Here is a 25,265-nt window from a genome sequence, read left to right on the forward strand (position 1 = left end):
CCTTCGTCCAACGTATTCATGCTGTACACACTACCCACCTGATTAGTCACCTAGTAACCTTCTCAGTTATCAGGTTGACAGATCACAAGAACAGTTAGTATGCCACAATAAGATATTTTGAGAGAGAGAAATAGGGAAAGGGTGGGGGGAGAGAGAGAGAGAGATCACATTTGCATAACTTTTTTTTACAGTGTATTGTTATAATTGTTCTATTAATGGTTATTGCTGTTAGTCTTTTACTGTGCCTAATTTATAAATTAAACTTTATCATAGGTATGTATATATAAAAAATAGTATATATAGGTTTGGTACTATCCATAGTTTCAGGCATCCGTTGTGGGTTTTGAAGCATATCATCTGCAGATAAAAGGGGGAATATTGTAGTAGTGCATAAACCATTGTTAAATCTGGTACAGAAATGAAAAGGTAACAGTATATAAATACTTATTTACTGTTGCCTGGCCTATTCACTTTAGATTTAAAGACAAATATAGGATAAAAGTGAATGGGTGAAAAAAGATATTCCATGCAAATGGTAATGAGAAGACAGCAAGACTGCTAATACTTATATCAGACAAATTAGACTTTAAAAACTGTCAAAATAGATAAAGAACATTATATAATGATAAAGGGGTCCATTCACCAAGAAGCTATAACAATTATAAATATATGCAAACCTGATATCAGAACATCTAAATATATGATGCAAATATTGACAGAATTGATGGGGGAAATAGAAAGCACCACAATATGAGTAAGGGACATCAATATTCTACTTTTGACAATGGCTAGAACATTCCAGATCAATTAAAAAAAACCCAAAAACAGGACTTGAAAAACCCTGTATACCAATGGACTTAACAGACATGTACAGAATATTCCACCCAAAAACAGCATAATAAACATTTTTCTCAAGGGCACACAGAACATTTGTAAGTGGGATTTATCTCTGGAATAAAGGGATGGTTCAACATGTACAAATCAATGTTTGAAATGCACCACATTAACAGAATGAAGGATAAAAATAATATGATCATCTTATTAGATGCAGAAAAAGTATTTGACAAAATTCAACATCTTTTCATGATTAAAAACTCTTAACAAATTATGTATAGAAAAAATGTACCTCAACATGCTAAAGGTCATATATGACAAGCCCACAGCTAACATCATGCTTGACACTGAAAGACGATAACCTTTTCTTATAACATCAGGAACAAGGCAAGAATGCACACTATTACCAATTTTGTTCAACAGAGTACTGGAAATCTTAGCCAGAGAAATTAGGCAAGAAAAAGAAATAGTAAGGCATGCAAATAGAAAAGAGATGTAAAATATCTCTGCCTATGGATGACATGCTTTTATATATGGAAAGCCCCAAAGGTTCCACCAAAATTAGAACTAATAAACAAATTCAGTAAAGTTGCAGGATACAAAATCAACATAAAATTCATAGAGTTTTTATATAGAAAAATGAACTGTCCAAAAATAAATCAGGAAAATACCATTTATGATAGCATAAAAAATAATTAGAAATAAATTTAACCAAAGAGGTGAAAAATGTGTACATTGAAACTATAAAATGTTGATGAAATAAATTGAAGAAGATAGAAATAAGTGAAAAGATATCCTGTATTCATGGATTGGAAGAATTAATATTGTTATAATGCCCATACTACCCAAAGTGATCCACATATTTAATGCAATCCCCATACAAATTCTGACGTTTTCCACAGAATTAGAAAAAACAATTCTAAAGCAAGCATGAAATCACAAAAGTTCACAAATAGACAAAGCAATCTTGAGCAAAAAGAACAAAGCTAGAGGCATCATACTATCCAATCTTAAAATCTACTAAAAAGTTATGGTAATTGAAACAGCATGGTACAGGCACAGAGAACAGACAGATAGACCAATGAAACAACACAGAAAGCCCAGAAATAAAACCGCATTTATACTAATGAACTGATCTTCAATAAAGGTGTCAACAACACCACAATGGGGAAAGGATAGTCTCTGATATATAATGTTGGGAAAGTTCGATATGCTAAAGTATGAAATTGGACCCTTATTCCACCCCATATACAAATATCAACTCAAAATGGGTTAAAGACTTAAGTAATGTATGTACTGAAACTGTAAAACTTCTAGAAGAAAATACAGAGAAAAGTTTTTTGGCATTGTTCTTGGCAAAGACTCTTTGGATATAACCCAAAAGCAGAGACAAAAGAAGTAAAAATAGACAAGTGGGATTACAGCAAACTAAATCTTCTGCAAGTCAAAGGAAACAGTCAACAGAGTGAAGAGGCAACATATGGAATGGGATAAAGTATTTGCAAACTACCTATCTGATAATGGATCAATATCTAAAATATATGAAGAATTAAAAAGACTCAATAATAGTAAAACAACCTGGTTAAAAAACAGGAAAGAACCTAAAGAGTCATTTCATAAAAAAAGACATACAAATAACCAACAGGTATATGAAAAAATGCACAACATCAGTAATAATCAGGAAAATGCAAATAAAAGACACAATGAGAAATCACCTCACACCTGTTAGAACGAACATTATCGAGAAAAAAATAATAAGTTTAGCAAGGATGTGGGGAAATTGGAACTCTTATGTACTGTTGGTGGGAATGTAAAATGGTTTTGCCATTATGGAAAACAATATGAAGTTTCTTCAAAAAATTAAAAATAAAACTACTATATGATCCAGCAATCATGCTTTTGGATTCTTATCCGAAAGAACTGAAATAGGGACTTCAAAAAAGTTTGTCCTTATGTATTCATTGCAGCATTATTAAAAGAGCTGGGATGTGTAAGTGACCCAAATGTCTATTGATGGATGAATAAATAAATGTCCTACATGTCCACTGATGAATGAGTGGATCAACTGATGAGTAACATATATATGCAATGAAATATCATTTAGCCTCAAGAAAGAAGAAATTCCTATCATGTAGAAACATGGATGAACCTTGGAAATATTTTGGAAAGTGAAATAAGCCAGTCACAGAAAGGTAAATACTGCATGATTCTGCTGAAAAGACGTATCTGAAAAAGTTAAACCCACAGAAGCAGAAAGCAGAATGGTGGTTCCAGGGGCTGGGGAGAGGAAAACGGGGAGTTGCAGGTCAATGGGCAAAAGTCTCATTTATGCAAGATAGAAAAGTTCTAGAGATCTGCTGCACAACGTTGTGCTTATTAGTTCACAATAATGTAATGGCTATTGAAAAATTTGAGAAGAGGGTAAATCTCACATTGTGTGTGTGTGTGTGTGTGTGTGTGTGTGTTTACTATGATAAAAAAAAAAAAGAACTGAAAAAAAAAACCCTTCATTTTTTATTGTTTGCTACTTGGAATTAGAAATTTCATTTTTTTAAGCTGCTTAGGTCTCAAATCTTGAAGTTACACTTAACTACTCTCCCTCTTATTCCTGATATGTGATCTGTCAACAAATCCTGTTGCTTCTACCTAGAGGCAGGTTTACCTTGAAGTTAATAAAACTTAAGCTTTAAAGCCCTTATTTGCATGAATTCCTTTCTAGATCCTGGGAGGCAGCCTAGAAAAGTGTTCACTTGGCCATATGTTTTTGGAATATTTGCAAAAGTAAGATTGTTTTATTTTTTAAAATTTAAAACATTGAAATATAACTCATATATCATAAAATTCACCCTTTTAAAGCATAAAATTAAGTGGTTTTTAGCATATTCACAGAGTGGGGAAACATCACCACTATCTAATTCCAGTATTTTTCATCATTTCCCAAAAAACCCATACTCATTCTCCCCATTCTCCTCTCCCTCTGGACCCTGGAAAGCACCAATCTACTGTTTGTCATTGTGGATTTGTCTATTCTGGACATTTCATATAAGTAAAATCATATAATACATGCCTTTTGTTTCTGGCTTCCTTTAGTTGGCATAATGTTTTCAAGGTTTAACCAAGTTGTAGCACATACTGAACCTTTAATCATTTTTTTTTTGTTGCTGAATACTATTCCATTGTATGGATATACCACATTATGCTCATCCATTCAACAGGTGATGGACATTTCTATTGTTTCAACTTCTTGCCTATTATCAATAATGTTGGTTTGCATATTCATGTGTGAGTTTTGTGTGAACACAGCGTTTTCAATTTTCTTGGGTATTGTACTACACTACGGCTGTCCAATCTTCCGGCTTCCCTGGGCCACACTGGAAGAAAAACAATTGTCTTGGGCCACATATAAAATATAGTAACACTAATGATAGCTGATAAGCTAACAAAAATCACACAAAAATCTCAAAATGCTTTAAGATAGTTTACAGCTTTGTGTTGGTCTGCATTCAAAGCTGTCCTGGGCCACATGTGGTTCACAGGCCAAGGGTTGGACAAGCTTGTAGCAGACGGAATAATGACACCCCAAAGATGTTCACATCCTAATTCCAAGAGCCTATAAATATGTTACCTTACATAGTAAAAGAAATTGCAGATGTGATTAATTTAAGGATCTTGAGATGGAGAGGTTATCCTGGATTATCTGAAGGGCCCCAATGTAATTACAAATGTCCTTATAAGAGAGAGGCAAGGGGGTCAGAGAGGGTAGAGAAAATGTGATGATAGAGGCAGAGACCAAGGCGATGTGAGGAAGGGGCCACATAAGGAATGCAAGTGGCCTCTAGAAGCTGGGAAAAGAGAAGAAATGGATTCTCCTCTAGCACTTTTAGAAGGAGTGCAGCCCTGATGAGACCTCGACTGTAGGACTTCTGACCTCCAGAACTGTAAGATAATAATTTTGTATTGCCTTTATACACTGAATTTGTGGTAATTTGTTACCATTCAGAAATAGAAAAGTAACACAGGAATATATGTAGGCCTGGAATTCTGGATAAAAGTAAGATATTTTAACTAGAATTTCTATTTTGCTTCCCCTCTGTTGCAATTTCTCTCATGTACTGTGGTGACTGAATGGCCCCAGGCATTTTGAAAAGCTTGCTAAAAGAAAGTTGTATAGGGTTACCCTTAATACAGGTTTTGTGGAATATGTTTATATGATTTGCAATAATTTCTATGCGTACTTAACTTGTGCTAGCAAGCCAGCCATTTTATTTAGAAATGGCTTCTGGAAATCCTCCTACTGCCCATTGTGCCCACTCACCTGACCATCAAGACATGAAGGCGCAGGGCCAGGGGATGTATTGAGACATAAACCTGTTCTTTGGTTCCTGGCACCATAAGTACGTAGGTGGTGGAGGAAAAAGAAGGTTTGAAATATATGGAGGCAAATGTTTTCCCAAATTTGACAACAATCCTAAAATTTTGCAAGGCATATCAATGAAAATTATAAGCATTTCCAAACTATCAATATTAAAAATCATGTTAGGGGAAAGACTGGATTGTTTTTCTATTATCTCCAAAGAAAATACTACACGATGTTTGTCATGTGGAAAGGCTGTCAAAGAGCATGAAACCAAAATGTAAGGGGGAGGGAAGCATTATAGATGTGTGCTATTAATGTTATTTTCCTGGATTTTATAATGTCTGTGGTATTTTGTCAGCTTTCAAAATTATATTTTATGATTTTTATTTGTAATTTAAAATGTATAGTTTCTTTTTTTAAATTCTGAATAACATTCCCTTTTGTATGTAATTATGTATTTCTAATTTTATATTAATTTTTGATAGAAGGTGTTCCTAATTCACAAAATTCAGATCTTACCATATCTTCTTCTAGCTATACTTTTAAAATGTACCCAGAAATCAGTTTCTTACCACCTCCATTGCTACTACCCTAATCCAGCATGCTAATATTTCCTGCCTAGATTACTGCAATAACTTCCTAACTGGTTTCCCTGACTCTACCTTGACACTGCCTGCCCCATCTATTCTCAGCATAGTAAAGTTGTCCTGATAATGTAATTAATTAATATGACCTAATGTAATATAAAGTAACATAATTTGATGTGAGTCAGATCGAGATTCTACTTGCTCAAACCCTTCCACAGAGCTTCCCATTTTATTCAGAATAAAATCCTAAATCCTTAAAATGTCTTACAGGGTTCTCTCCCACTCCACAAATTAATTTATCTCTCACTACTTTTCTCACTTGGTCTACTGCATCCTTCTGGGCTTCTTGCTGTCCACAGCAAGAAGTCTTGGTCTCATACCAGGTGTTGGTACTTGTTGTTCCCTCTGCATAGAACTATCTTCCGGCCAGATATTTGCATGGGCTCACTCCCTGACCTCCTTTCAGTTTTTACTAAAATGCTACCTTCTGAGAATGAAGCTTACCCAGCCAGACTAACCAATGACATCTCCCCACCCCATGTCATCTTTTCCTTTCTTTATATTTCTCTCAGTGTTTTTACTTTTAGTTTTGGTTTGTTGTGAAACCTGAAATCAAATAACGTTTGTGTTCTATTAACTCAATTTTAGGCAATACATCCAGATATTTCAATTTCAGCATATAAATGAAGATTTTAGTTTGAATTACTTTAAATATAAGTTTTCTTAGTTTTTTGGGGGATGATTTACAACTCCTATTCACAACTCAAGTATGTTTTTGAGTTGTGAATAGGAGTCATATATACGGTTTATTCCTTGGTTGCAGAATACTTTTATTTTCTTTGTAAAGTCTGACTTTTTTTTTTTTTTTTTTTTTTTTTTTTTTTTTTTTTTTTTTTTTTTTTTTTTTGCAGGGAGCGAGTCTTTGTAAAGTCTTGATTATACATTTGAACTCCTATTTAATATGCTTTTACTCTGGTTCCATCAGGGAGCTTTTAATTAATTTACATATTATTCCCCCTTCAATTTCTCTGGTAGACACTGTTGACAGAATCACCAGGGTATCTGACTACATGGAGATACATGCCGTTCTCAGAAAAATCTATTTATGGAAACACAAACCGAGCTAATTAATTTCATTCATAGTGCCCAGTCATGATATTTTGGTAATGCGAAATGGCAATGAGGGAAAAGCTGCTTCCTTGGAAAACAGAAGCAAAGATGATTTATTTTACTGCTAGCAAAGGGAAAATTCAAGAGCAAGAAAAGGAGTTTCTTTACTTCTATGTATGACAGTGGAGTCTGCTTATTAAAGCCATAGGTCAAGAGATGTTGCATTGATAAAACTGGAGACCCCAATTTGATCCTCCTCTGAAAGAAGTATTTCTATAATTAGTTTCAGTCAGAAAGTTCATTTTAATTGAATGATTCTTCAAGAATTCCTTTCAAATTTCATAGTTAGTGGGACTGCAGATTTATTTATTTATGTACACATATGCATATTTGCATGTGTGTATGTATTTATTGGTCACAATTTCAAATTTTGTACTTTAAAGTTTCATCAAGAAACTCATTTGGAATTATGTCTCAAAGTAAATTGGGATTGATACTTCAAAAGACAGCTAATTATGGAATGACTGCTTTTCAGATAAATGAAAGCATTTTCTCTACCTCTACTATTGTTTAGAGTTAAAAATCTGTATTTACATAGGCATGATTCTGATGATGAGAATTGACTGATCTGTTTGCTTTTAAAATCAAATGATTTGTCTATAAACGTCAAGTACCAGTTTGGAACTGGGTACTCGGCTAGGTGCAAGGAAAACTTTCTGGAGAAAATGATGTCAAAATTGAATCACAAAAATCAACACTTCTCTTGTCTATTGTTTTCAGGACACAGTAGTGACTTGCTGGTTATTAAACAGTGGCTTTTCAGCTGTGAGCTAACTCTTCTAATTTCTACTTCGTAATTCTGGGGTTAGCCACACTGCCGTTTTGACAAGGTGGCTCCATGTTAGGCTCTAACAATTGAGTGTCCTGGGGAGAGGCTGCAGGAGGAAGAGGGACTTGCTCTTTTTATTTACGTTCAGTTTCTCTTTGCACTTCCTCAGCAAGACTTCACTGTGGTGACACCAGAATTCAGTAACAGCAAGTGTTTCCAGTGTGCATGTAGTTTTCCACGTAACTAGAATCAGCCTCTTCATGTCAGAGACACCAGCACTAGCCTGTGGGTGCCCCTCGTATCGAAGACCCAGCTTCACCTTCTCATAATTCCTTTTTCAGTGTCCCCACTTTGCTCCTTCAGTTCTCTCATACATGATAAACCATCTTATGTTAAACTTTCTTTGTCAAATAATCAGTATAGTTTTCACCTGCTGACTGGACTCTCATTGATACAGAAATTGACATGCCCCCAATAACTTCAAAAATAAGTTTCATTTTTCAAGTTTCTTTTGATGTATTAATAACTTCTGGCAATGTCTGTGATATATCTATACAATCTATGGCCTTAGTGGCTTTACAAATGCAGAAAAATGGAGGAGTAAATTAGCATGTTTCAAGTGTTTTCCTTAAAATTGGGTGACCAGTTATATGATGACGAATTGAATTTTATTATTTTGCTCTTTTTTAAAAGAGTACAACTTGAAGTATAAATCACGCAATTTGATTAGTAGGTGTGGCAAACGTATGCTGTAATTGCTTATAAGAAAATTACTGCCTATGTAAATACAGTGCTTGCCTCAGGTATATATGCATTTTAGGTAATTAAAAATGAGCACAGCTTGGGTGAACTAGGGAGGTGAGACTATTGGCTGCCATGCTTTTAGTATAATGAATTTAATTTAATTCCAGTCAATTTTAGTTATAACGAAAATATTAGCATAAGTACTCAACAACACATTCATATCATTTATTTAGCCCAAAGCATCTATTTCTTGTCAACTGTATCATTCAGAACATCTTTATTCTAGGAATTTTTATTTAATTCATTTCTTTGAAATTTTTATTTGACTCTTTGAAATAAAGTGAGTAAAGCCAACAGAAACAAATTCCATTTAAACATTGAGATGAACAATTCTCACTTATTACAATCTGTAGCCTTATTAAGCATTTAAAATGGTGATTTGTAGAGTGCAGAATATTTTTTTAAAAGTTTTCTATAAAGAAATTTTACAGAATACAAGTCTTCTAATATAGTCCGTGGATGACTGAATTTATGAAATGTTTTTATAAAGACTGCCTGATTTACTGTTTCGAATGTTAGTTAAATTGATACTACTTATTTCCTGCTGAATTTTTGAACTTTTACATTCAGTCCAACTTTACATTGTGTTTAAAAAATTAAATATTGGGCCACGCGCGGTGGCTCATGCCTGTAATCCCAGCACTTTGGGAGGCTGAGGCGGGCGGATCACGAGGTCAGGAGATCGAGACCATCCTGGCTAACATGGTGAAACCCCGTCTCTACTAAAAAAAATGCAAAAAATTAGCCGGGCGTGGTGGCGGGCGCCTGTAGTCCCGGCTACTCAGGAGGCTGAGGCAGCAGAATGGCATGAACCTGGGAGGCAGAGCTTGTAGTGAGCCGAGATTGCGCCACTGCACTCCAGCCTGGGCGAAAGAGCAAGACTCCATCTCAATAAATAAATAAATAAATAAATAAATATTGTTTTCTTTTTCACATAGAATAACTTATCTTGCTCTTCAAATGTTTTTGCTGCTATCATTTAGATGTTGTGTTTTTAAAATCGTATTTTCTTCTTTAATCCAGAAATTGAGTAGCCTATAGTTTAGAAATATCTTTGTGAGTAACGAGTATATTAAGTAGTTAAAAAACATTAAAAACACTCTGAAAATAACCTCATCATCAAGTCTCCAAATTCTGGGGGGATTACACTGTATAATTTTATGTAAAAAGATAAAAAAGCCTCTCTTTAAGGATATGAAAGAAATATTTTAAAATTTCCCCTTCTCTGATTGATTCCTTTTTCAGGAAAAAAAAATATAAAATAATTAATATAATTAGCTAGTGATTCCTAAGCACTTATGGTTTTATATTCATATTTAATCCAAATTCCAGCAGCAGAGACAGAGCAAGTAAGTAAAAGGAAACTTTTAAAGGGACAGGGCTGATAATTTTCCAAAATTGATGAGTAATATGAACCTACAGATAAAGTAGGCAAGAATAATGTATACAAATCTCATAATGAGTACAAATTTTTACAAATTCTAAGCAGAAATGAACCAAATAGTTTATATAGAAAGTCATGATCATGATTAGATCATGATCATGTATGTATTTCAGAAATGCAAAAGTAGTTTTACACTAGAAATTTTGTATTAACAGAATAAGAGAGAAAATATGTAATATCAATAAATACAGACAAAGCATTCCACAGAGTTTAGTACTTGTTCATGCTAAATTCTCTTAGTAATCTAGAAGCAAGAAGGGATGTTATGAACCTGATATAGAATATCTATACAAAGCTAATAGTAAAGAGATTATTAATGACAAAACATTATAGGTGTTCCCATTAAAATCAGGAATCAGACAATGATAGTTGCTTCACTTCAACATAGTACTAGTCACACATAAAGCAAAAAAAAAAAATCGTGTTTAAAAATTGAGGTTCAAGAAAACAAACTGTGATTATTTACAGACTATTTGATTAGTTACATAGAAATCCCTAACTAACTTATAAACAAATTATTCATTTTATTAAGAGGGTTTAGCAGATAGCCAGATATAAGTGAAAAAAACCTGCAATAACTTTTCATGATAGCCAAGACATAGAATCAACCTCGATGCTTATCAGTGGTGGCCTGGATAAAGAAAACATGGTACATATTCACCATGGAATACTATGCAGTGTTAAAAAAGAAAGAAATCATTTCCTTTGCAACAACATAGATGCAGCTGGAGGTCATTAACTTAAGCAAATTAATGCAGGAACACAAAACCAAAATACCACATGTTCTCACTTATAAGTGGGAGCTAAACATTGAGCACACATGGACACAAAGAGGTAAATACTGGGGCCCTACCTGAAGATGGAGGGTAGGAGGAGGGTGAATATTGAAAAACTACCTGTCAGGTACTACACTCACTACCTGGGTGATGAAATCATTTGTACACTAAACCCCAGTGACATGCAATTGATCCATGTAACAAACCTGCACGTGTACCACCTGAACCTAAAATAAATTTGGAAGAAAAAATAAAAAACTGCAACAAGCAACTGGAAACTGTAATTTTTGAAGAAGCACATTTATAAGTACAATTTTAAAATAATGTACTTAGGAATAAATTAATTAAAAATGTGTGAAATCTTTTTCTGAAGAAAATTATAAAACTTAGATATTAAAATAGAAAATAAATGAAGATTATGTCATGTTGATGCCTAAAAAAATTTGATATGATAAAAACGTCAACTCTTTATTATCATTCCAATAAACAATTGAGTTATAGGGTCAATGCCATTGTAATCAAGTCCTAACATTTTTTCTTTTTGAGAAACTTGACAAACTAATTCTAAATTTGTACAAAAAGTAAATGTCCAGATGCCTAAGTTTGAGACACTTTCCCTATCCACTGTCAAAACTTATTGCTTGTGCTAATTACAATCATGTAGTTTTTGTACCTAGAAAATGAGGAAAGTAACTCATGAATGTATAGAAATCATATTTCGTTAAGAGGTGATACTCATATCCACGTGGAAAGGAAGTGCTACTTAATAAATAGTTCTTGGAAAGCTGAGTCTCTGGAACAAAAATACACAGTACACAGTATAAATAATGAAGCCCCCCACAGAAACCAATTAGGTTATGAAAAAATTAAACCTTCAAATGTTTAGAAGAAAACGCATGAAAAAATGTTTTGGCTTTGAGGAAGGAAGGACTTCCTAAGCAAAACAAAATGTGCTATACACCAAAAAGTATACATTTTCTTATTTTACAATTAAGACCTTCTATCCATCAAAATGTACCAGGTCGAAAATAAAAAGACTCTCCAGAGACTGTAAAGAAATAACTGTAGTACCTACAGCCAACAAAGGATTAGTATGTGAAATATATCAAAGATCTCCATAAATCAACAAGAACATGACTACCAATAGAAAAATGGGCAAAAATACATAAACTGGCATTTTACAAAAGAGGAAATGCAAATTGCCACAAATACATGAAAAAATCATCAATCTCATTAGAAATCAGGGATAGACAAGTTAGTTTAGTGTTTATTTTGTATCCATTATTTGGCAATCTTTCTAGTTTAGCTACAAAGAAAGGTTATATATTATGCCTGTAATGAATCTAGATTTTGAATTTGATAACCATGATTTAAAATAAAATAGAATGCACACTATAATTCCAATTTGGTAGGTAGAAATATCTGTGCAGACACGTATAACCAGTATGTATTATGCCACACTGATAGTAAAATTTTAAATCTATTCAAGCACTCCCTGCTTGAATAGCTCAGGATAAGGAAATTGGGTCCTTCTTGAAATAGTCCTCCCCAGTTATTCTTTTTAGGAGTCCTTTGTGGGGCTTTGGTGGGGGCAAAGGGGAGATGCTGCTCCAATAACCATTGTACTCCCTGCCTTCCTTCCCTGCTACCCATTGCCACTCTGTGGTCAGTGGGTCCGGGCCCATGCTGCTTTCTTTGAATTCCCAAACTCTAAACCACATATAGACTACTTCTCACTTAGTTTGTTAGTCTCCTCTGGTCTGGGATCTTCTTTCTTTCTGGCTTACAAAAAAGCACATTTTGCTTCTTACCACTGACTCTTCTGATGAAGGCTCCCATGGCAGAGTTGTTGGGGCCTTGAGTGACACTCTCCTTTACAGAACAGCCCTCTTCTTTCCAGCACAGGGAGGGGAGGAGAGAGGCAGTGAAGGAGGCTTGCAGCTGTAAGGTGGGTCTAGATTGGGGGAGGGTTGGCCATGGTCAGCAAAGAGGATGATCCTAAGGGTTGATGTTATCTGGTTCCATACATCGGCCTAATAGTGTTCCATCTCTGACCTGACCCCAAATAATACTTGTTTGACTTCGTTAAAGAAAATGAGAGTAAAGGGAAGAATATACCAAAAAATATTAATAATGGTTATATATAGGATGAGATCATGAATTATCCTTACTCTCATTTTTTCACTTTTTAACTTTCTATTTTTTAAAAATCGAACATTTATTCATTTTATGTTGAGCAAAACAATTCATGAAAGAAACAACAAAAAACTCCCCAAAAATATCTATTATGTTCTCAGAACTTTGCCTAATATCTTCTGGGGATAATTGCTGTTAAAAATATAAAATAATTCCTTTTGTTTAGAATTTTTCATTATTATGAATGCTTCCGTAAGTAGATATTTCTACTCTGAATCTTATTTGGGACATTTACACTGCTTCTCAAGCAAGCCAACTTCTGTTCTCATTAGGCCTTCACATTTTATTTTTAAAATTATAATCATCTACTCTCCACATTGTCTCTTTACCATGTCATGCAAAAATAAATCATCTAATGATAATCTCGTATGGTGTCAATATCTAGCTACAGAATAGGATTTGATCTCCTCTCCTTCACATGGCATTGTTTCTAGAGGTCACTTATCAGAGCAAAGTCCGTTATTTTCTCATTAAAAGTTATTACTGTTACAACAGCAGCCAGTTCCATGCATATGACTAGTAAGAGAAAACTATGATTAAAAGTGAGTAACATCAGAAACATAAAGTTTCACAGTTATACTCTTCAAATACCTAAGCACTATCAAATAAAACCTCCTAGAACAAAGGCAAAAGTAAGAAAAAAATAGAAAAAAAGAATAGAAAAAGAGACTTACTTTGTGCCTAGCATGAAATACTGGCATATCACAAAATAAAAAGTTTTCTGCTCATAGGATTTCTTAGATACCATAAATCACACATTACTTAAATAATTTAAAATTTACTTTTAGTACATCTAGTTTTGAAAAATAAACCCACCTTTTTCATCATTGTTGACCCAAATCTTTACAGTAAAATACTGATTCACACATATTCATACGAAACACTTGCAGAATAATATACCTGACAGAATTGAAATTCATTTAACATACTGAATGTTTGTTGTAGATTATCTTGTATGAAATTCTCTCACAAAGCCTTTAAGATAGAGGAGATTGGTGCCCTCACTATATTGATAAAGAAGTTGGATAGTGAGCTATAGACCCAAAAGTACCCAGTTAGCTAGTGATGAAGTTGAATCAAACCTCAGTTTGTCTGAATCCACTGTCCATGTTTTTCAATTATTAGACTGACCTACATGTCTTAATAAAAGTGTGAGCAGATCTTAGGTCCTTAACAACTTATATAAAACTACTAGTTTTGCCACTATCTGTTATTTACCACCCTCACCAATCTCTCTACCTACATTAATAAATATCTCCTTTAAAAATTTCTGAGGTACATTAGGCTATATATTTACGAGGTACTTTTGCCTTAATATCTGTGTTGAGGCCACCCTGCAAACTGCTTTATAACAACACTGGGTGCATACAAAGCAGAGTAAACTTGACAGTGTAATCTGACAGGCAAAGAAGTCTCTGGAGTTCGGCTTTACTTGGCGTCTCTCAGTTTGTATGTTATGTGGACTCTCAGAGCCAGCAGACAGGCCATGGGGCCACTACTGGGGTCATGGCTGGTGAGGGCCCTTCACAACACAAACTGGGGATGGACTGCTCATCCTGTGGTGGAGGGAGGACAGGGCACAGTCTCATTCATTTATAGCCAGTGAGAGCTGAGTATAGCAATGCCCAAAGAGGAAGATAGCCAATGCTCCTAGAGAGTTTTGTCTGAGCCCGAAGACCTGACTGCAGATTCGGAACAGAAGATTTAACACAGGAGGCAGCATCAGCTGCAGACAGCAGCCCAGAGACCAGCATGTGCTTCCAGCCTACTTCTGAAAACTAGCTTGAGGCCAGAGAGTCCTTACTGCCCAGGTCATGAAGAAATTTAGCCTCCTCTGCACATACCCAAATTCCATCTTAGGGAGGAAAGCAGGGGATGGAGAGAGGAACATGACAGACTAGGAACTTTTATGCAAGAAACATGAAAACAACCTAAAAGGACTATCTAACTTCTTAAATCAGATTAAACGTAATCACAGAAGAATAAAACTCAGTTTTTATCGTTAATAAACAACTGATAGAGGCTGGGGTAATGATCATATTAGCTATGGTTGAGGTAAAACAAATTGATTTTCTCTGTGCATTCAAAACACAGTGTGAGTTAAACCCTTTCACCCTTGCACACGGGCATTTATTAGAATAACTTTTGCCAGGTCCTGTACCTACATTATCTCATTTAATTCTCACACAAGCCCTGTGTGAGGGAGAACATTATAATCCCCATTTTATACATGAGGAAAATAAGGCTAAAAGAGGTTACGCAACTTGCACAAAGTCACACAGCTAGTAACAGACCTGGGACAGGGAATGGATTTCTTACTTAAATGTTTTAAGTTTAAATTAGTTAAAATACACTTTAGATCAATTGAATTTTTTGAAATTTGAAGATATTCAAGTGGAAGACTTCTGGATAGAGAAAGCTGAGTCGTCTTGTAAAGAAGTATATGCTTTCTGATCTGCATTTGAGATTCTGGTCTTCAGGCAAATTTTAAATAAAATGGATGCTTAAAAGGAGGAGGCAGAATTCTGCCAGTCTTGCCAGCAGTAAGGTAGTTCACTAGAAAGACGCTTTAAGTACAGTAAGAATCAGAACGCCACTGGTGACTTACTTCTCTCATGCAATGGTACCAAGAAGCCTCCAAAGCAGGTTTTCAAGGTATGGTCTTTGCAGTTAATCAAGTCTGGGTTTAATCCCTGTTCAGCCACATAATAGCTATGTATGACGGTGACCATTTTAACCTTATTTCCATAAGGTTAAAATGGCAACATGTCTAATCAGGATTAGAAGAGATAACATATGTAACATACTAAGCATGGTACCTGCCACATAGTTGGTGCTCAAAACTATCAATTTGTTTCTGGCTCGATTCCATTTTCTTTTCCAAAAAGTGAAAGCTAATAATAACTTCCAGTTTTTTATTTTTACATTTAGCAAATACAAATGTGCAATAGAGTTAATACCTTGGTTTACAAAGACAGAGCAAAAGAAATAATCTCCTGGAGTGTATTTATCAAGTTTAGAAAATGCATTTGCTTACCAGCTCACCGAATTCATTATTGCCTAGGTCAAGTCTTTCCAACTGGGCCAGTTTGTGCATTGACCTACAACAGATGGAGGAAAATACTATTGTGAGGCAGTGCATGATACATTGCTCTAAAAGACATTCCAACCACCTTCCTGTCAGATTTACCTGATTGTGCAGTGCACAAAACTGGGGGTACTCTTCAGCAAGAAGTAAATCTCAAATACACAAAACCTATGCAAACTGCCATCTGAAAAGCTTTAGTAGTTTACATAATCTACAGCACCTGTTCACAAATGCCAATATGGTTGGCATGCAGGGCTAGCTGCTTAACAAAAATCCAAGAAGCTTATTAAATATCTACACCAGTGGGAGGTGTAGGGTGGGGCCCCACTTCAATATTTTTAAGAGTCACTACAGGTCTGGGAATCAATGGTTGAAACCAATTCTCAGCAAACCACTCTAAAACCTCATAATATGGCACCATTTCATCATCAGTCTTATTATTTTCTACTCCCTTAAACAAACTTCTGTTATAGACAAATTGTAGTAATTGTCTCCCAAACATATTGACTTGAAAGCTGCTATAGCTATTAATAGTTGTTAAACTGACACGGTTTTGGTCTGTGTCCTGACCCAAGTCTCATCTTGAATTATAATCTTCATAATCCCTATATTGAGGAAGGGACCTGGTGGGAGGTGATTGGATCATGGGGGTGGTTTCTCCCATGTTGTTCTCTTGAAAGTGAGTGAGTTCTCATGAGATCCGAAGTTTTTATAAGTGTTTGACAGTTCCTCCTTCACATGCTCTCTCTCGCCTGCCGCCATGTAAGATGTATCTGCTTCCCCTTCCACCATGATTTTAAGTTTCCTGAAGCCTGCCCAGCCATGTGGAACTGTAAGTCAATTAAACCTCTTTTCTTTATAAAGTATCCAGTCTGGAGCAGTTCTTTATAACAGTGTGAAAACAGACTAATACAGAAACCTTGGGCAAGAGTTGGTGTCAAAGGTTCAGGGAACCCAAGTGCACTCCACATGCAGTCAGCATTTCTCAAAGCACTGTCAAGTAAACGTACACTATGAGAAAATATAAAATTTCTGAAAGTTTTTTTTTAATGTCCCCACTAACCAGAATTCTGTCCTTAAGTCCTGCCTACACAGGAATTCTTGAGACACCACTGACTGAAATCTTATAAATTTTAGTTTTATCACATTTAAAATGGATGTAGAAATTACTTTACAGGGCTTTTATGAACCTTAAAGGAAATATTACTGTAATCCAGACACTATCAGAGATACTCAGAAATGCAAAATAAAATAAAATAAAATAAAAAGTGTGTACTCTTTCTTCACTCAGCAACTATTATTGAGAGAGTATCATGTGCTGATCTGGGGTATGGCAGAGAACAAAACAGCTAAAAATTCCTCCCTCAAAGGACTTTACATCCAGCAGGGAAGAATGAGAGTAAACAATAAAATAAAATAAAATAATGTATTAAAAGGTTACAAGTGCTACGGAGAAAAATTAAGCAGAGGAGGTAGATAGGGATAATACATATAAGGATTTAATTTTTAGTAGGGTGATCAGGTAAGGCCTCAATGAGAATATGAAATTGGAGCCAAGGCTGAAAGAAAAAGAAAAAGCATGTCAATATGGAGATTCTAAAGCAGGGACATCTTACTTGCTTGAAGACATCCTAGGAGACCAGTATGGCTAAAGAAGAGAGTGAGAGGGAGGAGTAAAGAGATGATATAATGGGGAGTTGCATAATATGGGATCTTACAGCACAATGTAGAGACTTTGGCTTTGATTCTGAGTAGGATGGGGGGTCACCAAAAGGTTTTTATGAAAGATGCTTCTGAAATGAATATCTGTGATTGCAGGCTTATAAACAGACTGAGGGGAACAACAGTAGAAGCAGGAAGATCACATAGGAGGCTAATGTAATAAGTCAAATAAGAGGTGATGGTGGCTTGGACCAAATCCATTTCTTTTCTTATTTCTTATTATAAGAAATTTATGGCCACAGTGGTGGCCATAAATAAAGCAATGGCGAAAGTGTTGAGATGTGGTTGGGTTCTGGATATAGTTAAGATGAGGACTAAATGTCTTGATGAGTCAGCTGTGGGGAATGAGACTTGAATGTGACTAAAGGTGTGTTTTGGTTTGAACAACTAGAAGGATGGAGTTGCAAGTGACTGATGAGGAAGACCAGGTGGAGCAGGGTTTTGGGTAGACTGGAAGTTCAGTTTTAGGTGTTCAGTTGGAAATTTCTACTCTAGAGTCAACTAGAGATGTTAATCATGCAGTTGCATAAACAAGCCTAGACATCAAGAAAAAAGTCTAGGAAAGACATAATTTGAGCATGGTAGCATACCAGCTTACCAGCTCACTGAATTCATTACTGCCTAGGTCAAGTCTTTCCAACTGGGCCAGTTTGCGCATTTACCTATAATAGTTGAAGAAAAAATACTATTGTGAGGTCTTGAGAATATGAGATCATCAAGGGCATAAATGTAGATGAAAAGAGAATAGGTCTAAATGGATATGAAGGATAAATAAATAAAACTGAAAAGTGACTAGGGACATAGGAGAAAAAATAAAAAGAGTGTAGAGTCCTGGAAGCCAAGTAAGAATAGTATTTCAAGGTGGATGCTATGACCAATTGTGACAAAAGCTGCTGATAGATCTGAGAACTGACCACTTAATTTGACAACATGGAGATTAGTGGTAATTTTGAGATGATTAGTTTTAGAAGTTTTAATCTTTTGCTGATGCTCTTCTATTCAATATGCTTTTACCCATTTAGCACTCAAAATCATTTATTCAGTAACAAAAATATATTGATTTTCTATTTTCTTTCAAGTTTCAGGGTTTTAAAGATGAAAGGTGTTGTCCCCAATATTAAGTAATTCGTAATCAAGATAAATTATAAATGGAATGAATAATTTCTACCTAATATGGTATTTGCCATAAAAATTATACATGTAGGTTGCTAAAGAGTAAAAAGGAGAGGTACTTTTTCAGTAGGGAGGTAGGAATAGAAAATAGAAGACTTTACCGAAGCTTTACTTTGGAGGAGCTGATGAGGTTACACAGTCAGGGGAGATGGTCAGTCATTTCAGGAGAAAACGTCAAAGAGGTGGGATGGAAGAGATCATGATCCATTCAAGGAATTGCAGGTTAGTAGGAATAGTAAGAAATAATGTGCCGGGTGTGTTGGCTCACACCTGTAATCCTAGCACTCTGGAAAGCTGAGGCAGGTGGATCACCTGAGGTCAGCAGTTCGAGAGCAGCCTGGCCAACATGATGAAACCCTGTCTCTACTAAAAATACAAAAATTAGCCAGGCCTGGTGGCAGGTGCCTGTAATCCCAGTTACTCAGGAGTCTGAGGCAGGAGAATTGCTTGAACCTGGGAGGCAAAGGTTGCAGTGAGTCGTGATAGCACCATCACACTCCAGCCTGGGGGACAAGAGCAAGACTTTGTCTCAAAAAAAAAAAAAAAAAAAAAAAAAAAAAAAAAAAAAAAGAAAAGAATGTAAAAATTGATAAGAAATAAGAAAAATGATAGGAAGTAAGAAATAATATGTAGGTAAGCACTAGATCATGAAGTTATCTCCTGTGTCAAGCCAAGGAATTTGAGTTTTAGCTTGAAGGCAATGGAAGGCTTTAAGGTTCAGGTAGGAAAAATATACCAGGTTTTTATTTTAGAAAGCTCACATCAGCAGCTTGGAATGACGTGGGGAATGTGGAGAGGATATGCTAGCCGTAAGGCCAGATAACAGACTGTCTTGAAATTCATGTGGGATATAATTGGGGTCAGAAATAAGGCAATGGCAATATGAATAATGTGGTGGCAGATAGGAGAGATGCTTTGGAAAAAGACATGACTTGATTAATGATGATGACTGATTGGATGTCAGATGTAAAGGAGAGGAAAAAATTAAAGATAGGCTCTCAGTTGAATCGGAGTGAGAGAATATTAGAATGGAATAAATCTAGGGTGGAGATAGGTTGAATGTAATGGATTGTATTTTAAATACTATATTGGCTTTGAGGTGAATGCAAGACACTTATATCAGGAAAAAGTGTGTGTGTGTATGTGTGTGTCTGGAGCTCAGGCAAAAAGTCTTCACTGGAAATAAAGACTCGAGGAATAAAATCTTATCTACTCTACCTGAAAACGAACCCTCCTTTTTAATCCACATTCCATTTTCTTCCTTTTGCATCATTTACTTGGAGTTTATCACACACTTTCTTGAATTGTTAGTTTTTTTCAAATCTATCAGTCTCCTTTCTCCCCCCCGATCTTAAAATATGTTTCAAGATGCCCAGAACATCCTGTGTGGGACCACCAGCAGTCCAAAGATGGTTGTGAAACCTTGGCCAATGTTATAAGAACATCTGCTACACCTCTCACTAAATCTATACCACTGAATAGGTGCTTCTAGGGAAAGGGGGTTGGGTAATAGTTGGGGCCCAGGAGGAGAGAATTAGATCATCTTCTGAGCGTGGGAATATGGAGTGGCAAACAAACAATAAGCACCAAAGTATTGCGGGCCCAGGGGAAGGACCAAGCAGCCAAGTGTGGCAAGTGAATAAGAAATGCTCATAGGAAGAGTAGGTCACCTGCTTTTGACTTGACTGTATAGTTCTAGGCAACATGTATTCTAGTGAGAAGCATAAAAAGCTAAAGACCAGAGGTCCTTTGGCCATTTCCGGGATTCTCTGAATTCTGTAGTTCTCACTGATGTCCAAGGAGGTATGATATAAAGCTGAGAGTAGATTTTTTGCCAGTCCAGTGGTTGAGGCCCAAGACAAAACTAATTTTATTAAAAGAAGAAATGAGTGATATCTTATGCTTCAGTGTCTTAAGGAATATTTTATTAGTAATAGGACTTATCTTTTTATAGGTTAAATATTAATGATCTCTTAAATCCCTTGTATAATAGTGTTTCCAGACTCCTAAACACACTGATTATTCAATTTAGATCTACTAAAATTTGCCAATGTTTACTTTCCAAAACAGAGCAGGCCCAAATCTATGTGGCACTCTTGGTGTTTTTTTTAGTGGTTCCAGATTTAATTGGGGGTGAAAGGGTACTGCACAGTGGCTCAGAGGGCCCACAGCTGGACCCACAAGTGTTTGCTTTTGCTACTGAACAGAGAAGCGTGGCTTAACTAGAAACAACTCTGGGCCCTTGCATCTGCCTCCAGGACCTGGTGGGACATGGGGTGGCTCTGCTGACCACATCTTCTCCTTGGAACACCCCTCCCACCACACTGCCCTAGGTCTGCGAGCCTCCTACCCATGCTGAAGTCAGCTCCTTAAGGGAGAGTCTGGTGGTCGCAGCCCCAGCTGGGGATGGACAGGGAGTGGGGAACCCCAAGGACCCCAATCTGGAAGGTCCCCCTCCCAGCCATTTTGGGAACAATAAATACTGTGTGATGGTGGCAGGGAGTGGAGGGTTCGGCCACGGGCCAGCAGGCAGCGGGGGAGCCGGCGGGCCCAGCCGCCCTGCCCCCCTCCGAGGCTAGGCCTGGGGCCCCAACCCTCACTCCGTGTGGACAATCACATGGATGCCAGAATCCGTGAACACTCCCGCTCATCTCCCCAGTCCACCGCGCAAACCAGGCGTCTTCAAATGGCTTCTGCATCTGACCTTTGCTGAAGGCACCCAGGTCTCCCCCGACTTTGGACGAGCTGCAGTCGCTGAATTGTGAGTCTAGAGTCTAGAAGACTCAAAGTCCTCCTCTCCTGCCTTGATCTTCTGGATGTAGCTGCTGATCAGCTCCAGGGCTGCCTCCTTAGTCTGGGTGATCTCCTGCCGCCAGGTCGAGGGCCGCCTTGACTGGCTTTGCCAGCAGGTGCGAGGAACGGACGCTGGCGGGCTCCCACTGCCAGATTTTGCCGCCACTGCTGCTGTTCCCGCTGGGCGGCTCCCACTGGCTGGCCTTAGTGATATGGTTGAAGTAGTACATTCGGCCAAGGGGGCGGTTCATGCGATTCTCCCAGCCAGGCGGCAGCTTCTCGTCTGCCATCTTCCCTCCTCACGCTCTTGTTTTTGTAAATAAAGTTTTATTGGAACACAGTCATATTTATTTGCTAATATATCTAGCAGATACATTTGGCTGCTTGTGTACTAGCACCACAGAACTTAATAGTTGAGACTGACACCCTATGGACTGCAGAGCCTGAAACATTTCCTATCTCTGAGGGCCTGGTGGCACTTAAGACAATGTATTAAAAAAAAAATTATTTCTTACTTTTATGTTAGTGTAGTTTAAATTTGATCAATTCCTATTCCACTTCTAAGTCTTTTTCTATTGCTTTTGAAACCTTTGGTTCATAACTTCATGCCCAGGAAACTATATTTTAAAATTTATAATGTAGCTTTCTACTATTCCTTTGACATTCTTTTGAATGGGCAACAATTCTTTTCTTTTGCTTGTTCTCGGGGAAAGAAAAGCTGTCCCATAGGGTTTTATGACCCATTTCCTGAAGCTTATTTATTTTTTAAAAAATATCATTTCTTCCATTTTAATTTTATCTCATTTTATTTATATGACCCTAGTTTCCATACGTTTTTAATTATTATCACTATAGTTTCATTCTGTCATTACATTTTCTACTTTTGAAGTTGTCTTTCCACTGGTTCCCTACATTTTATACCTTTAAAAATATTATATTCTTATTTCCGTTTTTAGAGATGGCATTCAGTATTATTTGCTATATTTCACTCTTCTAAGTTTGACTGTCTTCACTTACTCACAAGATTTTAGACAGTCCATAACACAGTCTATTACTTTTCTTGTTCATGTGCCAGTTGCTAAACTATAATCATTCTGTCGAATTGTCCAAAAAGATGTTCCTTTAGATGAACATATGTAATAGGGTTTTAATTTAATGAGCATACAAACAAGTAAGATTTTCTCAAAAAAATAAAATAGAACTCATGGTGATTTTGTTAGTAGTGTTCTTTGTGAGCAATTATTCATTCATTCATTCCTGTAATGTGCTTCTTTGTGGCAAGCGCCCTGTGGGTATTGGAGTTACAAAGATTCCGGAGACGCAGGGTTTCTCCACCTCAGCACTACTGACATTTTGGACAGGTTAATTCTTTGACATAGGGGACTATCGTGTGCATTGTAGGATATTTTGCATATCCTACACAGCCTCTACTCTGAAGGGCTTATTTTCTAAATGGGAATGACCTTTAAATGAATAATTACTTCATAGAATGATAAGTGCCACGATAAAAGTATGTATAGGTTGCTAGAGGAACACAGAAGAAGGAATAACGAACAGTTCAGTAATTAGGGATACTTTTAAGAAGTGACATTTGAGCTGGTTTTTAGAGAAACTTGTTATAAAAATCACATGTACTTGCAAATGTAAAGAGAAATAATGAAAATACTGAAAGAGTAATTCTAAAGTTGGGATATAATCAACAGATTTTTTTGAGATTGTAGCTCGAGATAGCGTTAGGCACATAATCTTATATGTGTAATACATCCTCAAAGGATGTAAAAGATTTTGGTCCAAAGTGAAGAAGCTCTAAAAATTCCCATTAGAGTGTGTTGCAGAAAGTCTATTATCCTACTCTCATGAATGGAAAAGGAAATTTGTGGGATGTAGTGTTTCTCAACCTTGGCACGACTGATATTTTGTATGGGATAATTGTTTGTTGTGGGGGATTATCTTGTGCACGCTAAGATGTTTAGCAGCATACAAAGTACCCACTAGATATAAGCAGCACTCTTTACAGTTGTTACCATCAGAATGTCTCCAGACATTGTCAAATGTCTCCTTTCTTTACTGATTGTCAGAAAAGTAAGCATCTTACCTCCATTTGTTACCTCCTTATGCTACTAGGTGGGTTCCCATGTGGCTTTCCCTTAGCTATTCAAACTAGCTTACTTGAGGAATGCCCTCATTGGCTCTACTCCTTCTTCGTGAAAGTAAGCATGGGTGGGTCTGGGGCCTATCTCCCTTTCCCCACATGGAAGTCCATGGGTGTGATTTCCCTATACAAATAGCTGAACTTGAAGATATGATCACTACTGGAGGTCAGGGAGCAAATATTAGGACCTGATCACAAGTTTGGCACACATTCTCCATCAGTAATGCTAACTATTTGAACTTCATCCCTCTGAACCAAATATCTTCCTGATTATTTAGACTCATTTGCATATTAACTCAGTTATCTTAAGGAGAAAAGTTCTAATGAAAATGGTTGTATTAAATATTTACCAATCTATAGTCACATTATACGTGTAAAATGGTTGAAATGTGTAAAATTTCTAAATCGTTACTTTTATTATTGCTGTTGCTCCTACCTGTATGTTCTGCCTGTAAATCTTCTCATAGCCAGTCCCTTTTCCTCATCTCAGCTCATATGTTAGTCCATTTTCCACCAACCAGAATAAACTATCCTTCCTGCCTTCATTTTATATATTACCCTATTTTATTTTCTTATTAACGACCACTGAAAATATCTTAGTTTTTATTTGTTTACTTGTTGTTTTTCCCCCTCTGCTAGATTTAAAGTCCATTAGAGCAGTAACTTGCCAATGTTATTCACAACATAAATAGCTTCTCAACCAATGACGGTTAAATGAAGACATTTACACAGGCATGAATGAATGATTCTTTACCAGTAAGAAGCTGGAATTCTAGAATATTTACAAAGAGAAACCACTCAATTTCTATCAAGCATCTATAATTAATTGATAGTTGCCAAGGGGGCAGCTACAATTAATTAACAGTGGTCAGTGAGAAATCCTGATAGGCCTATTTTAATGAATAGTATAATGAGGATACATTAGTTCACTTATTATGGAATATGCATGGAGCTAAAGGCAGATAAAGCCAAAGTGCCCAATCTCTGTATGTTCAAATCTTGTGTTAACTTCCTGACATTTCCAATAATAGGTTCTTAAAAAATTCAAATAATAAAAGAAATACTAGGTGAGATGTTTAGGTAGTTTTTACTTCTCTGAATATCTGAAGTGCAACAACAAAACTATATATATATAGTAGCTAAGACAACGGACCCTGGACTCAAACTACCTGGGTCTGAATCCTGGTTCCACCACTCACTAGCTGTTTGACTTTGAACAAGCTAAATAACATCTTTGAACCTCAGTTTTGTCATCTATAAGAATGATAATAAGAATCCCTATGTTATAGGGTTATTGTTATGATTAAAATAGTTAATATAAGTAAACCATGTAAATAGTGCTTGACACATGATAAATACTCTCTGTGTTAGACATTAAAATACTTAGTGTAAGCTTTCAG

At 36.2% G+C, this 25,265-nt stretch overlaps 1 protein-coding gene and 1 pseudogene across 8 annotated transcripts in view; both read right to left on the bottom strand.

Annotated features, from left to right (window-relative positions):
- The window catches only part of LRRC7 (leucine rich repeat containing 7), a 570,280-nt gene that overhangs the window by 190,809 nt on the left and 354,206 nt on the right, over positions 1 to 25,265 (bottom strand). For all 8 annotated transcript variants that reach the window (XM_007978322.3, XM_007978330.3, XM_007978324.3 and 5 more), the window contains one exon: positions 15,975 to 16,038. In XM_007978322.3, the coding sequence (XP_007976513.1) occupies positions 15,975 to 16,038 (64 nt within the window). The remainder of the gene's footprint in view (positions 1 to 15,974; positions 16,039 to 25,265) is intronic.
- On the bottom strand, positions 21,427 to 22,123 carry LOC103224632 (peptidyl-prolyl cis-trans isomerase NIMA-interacting 1 pseudogene; annotated as a pseudogene).

Source organism: Chlorocebus sabaeus, chromosome 20, assembly GCF_047675955.1.
Source record: "Chlorocebus sabaeus isolate Y175 chromosome 20, mChlSab1.0.hap1, whole genome shotgun sequence".
Lineage (NCBI taxonomy): Eukaryota > Metazoa > Chordata > Mammalia > Primates > Cercopithecidae > Chlorocebus > Chlorocebus sabaeus.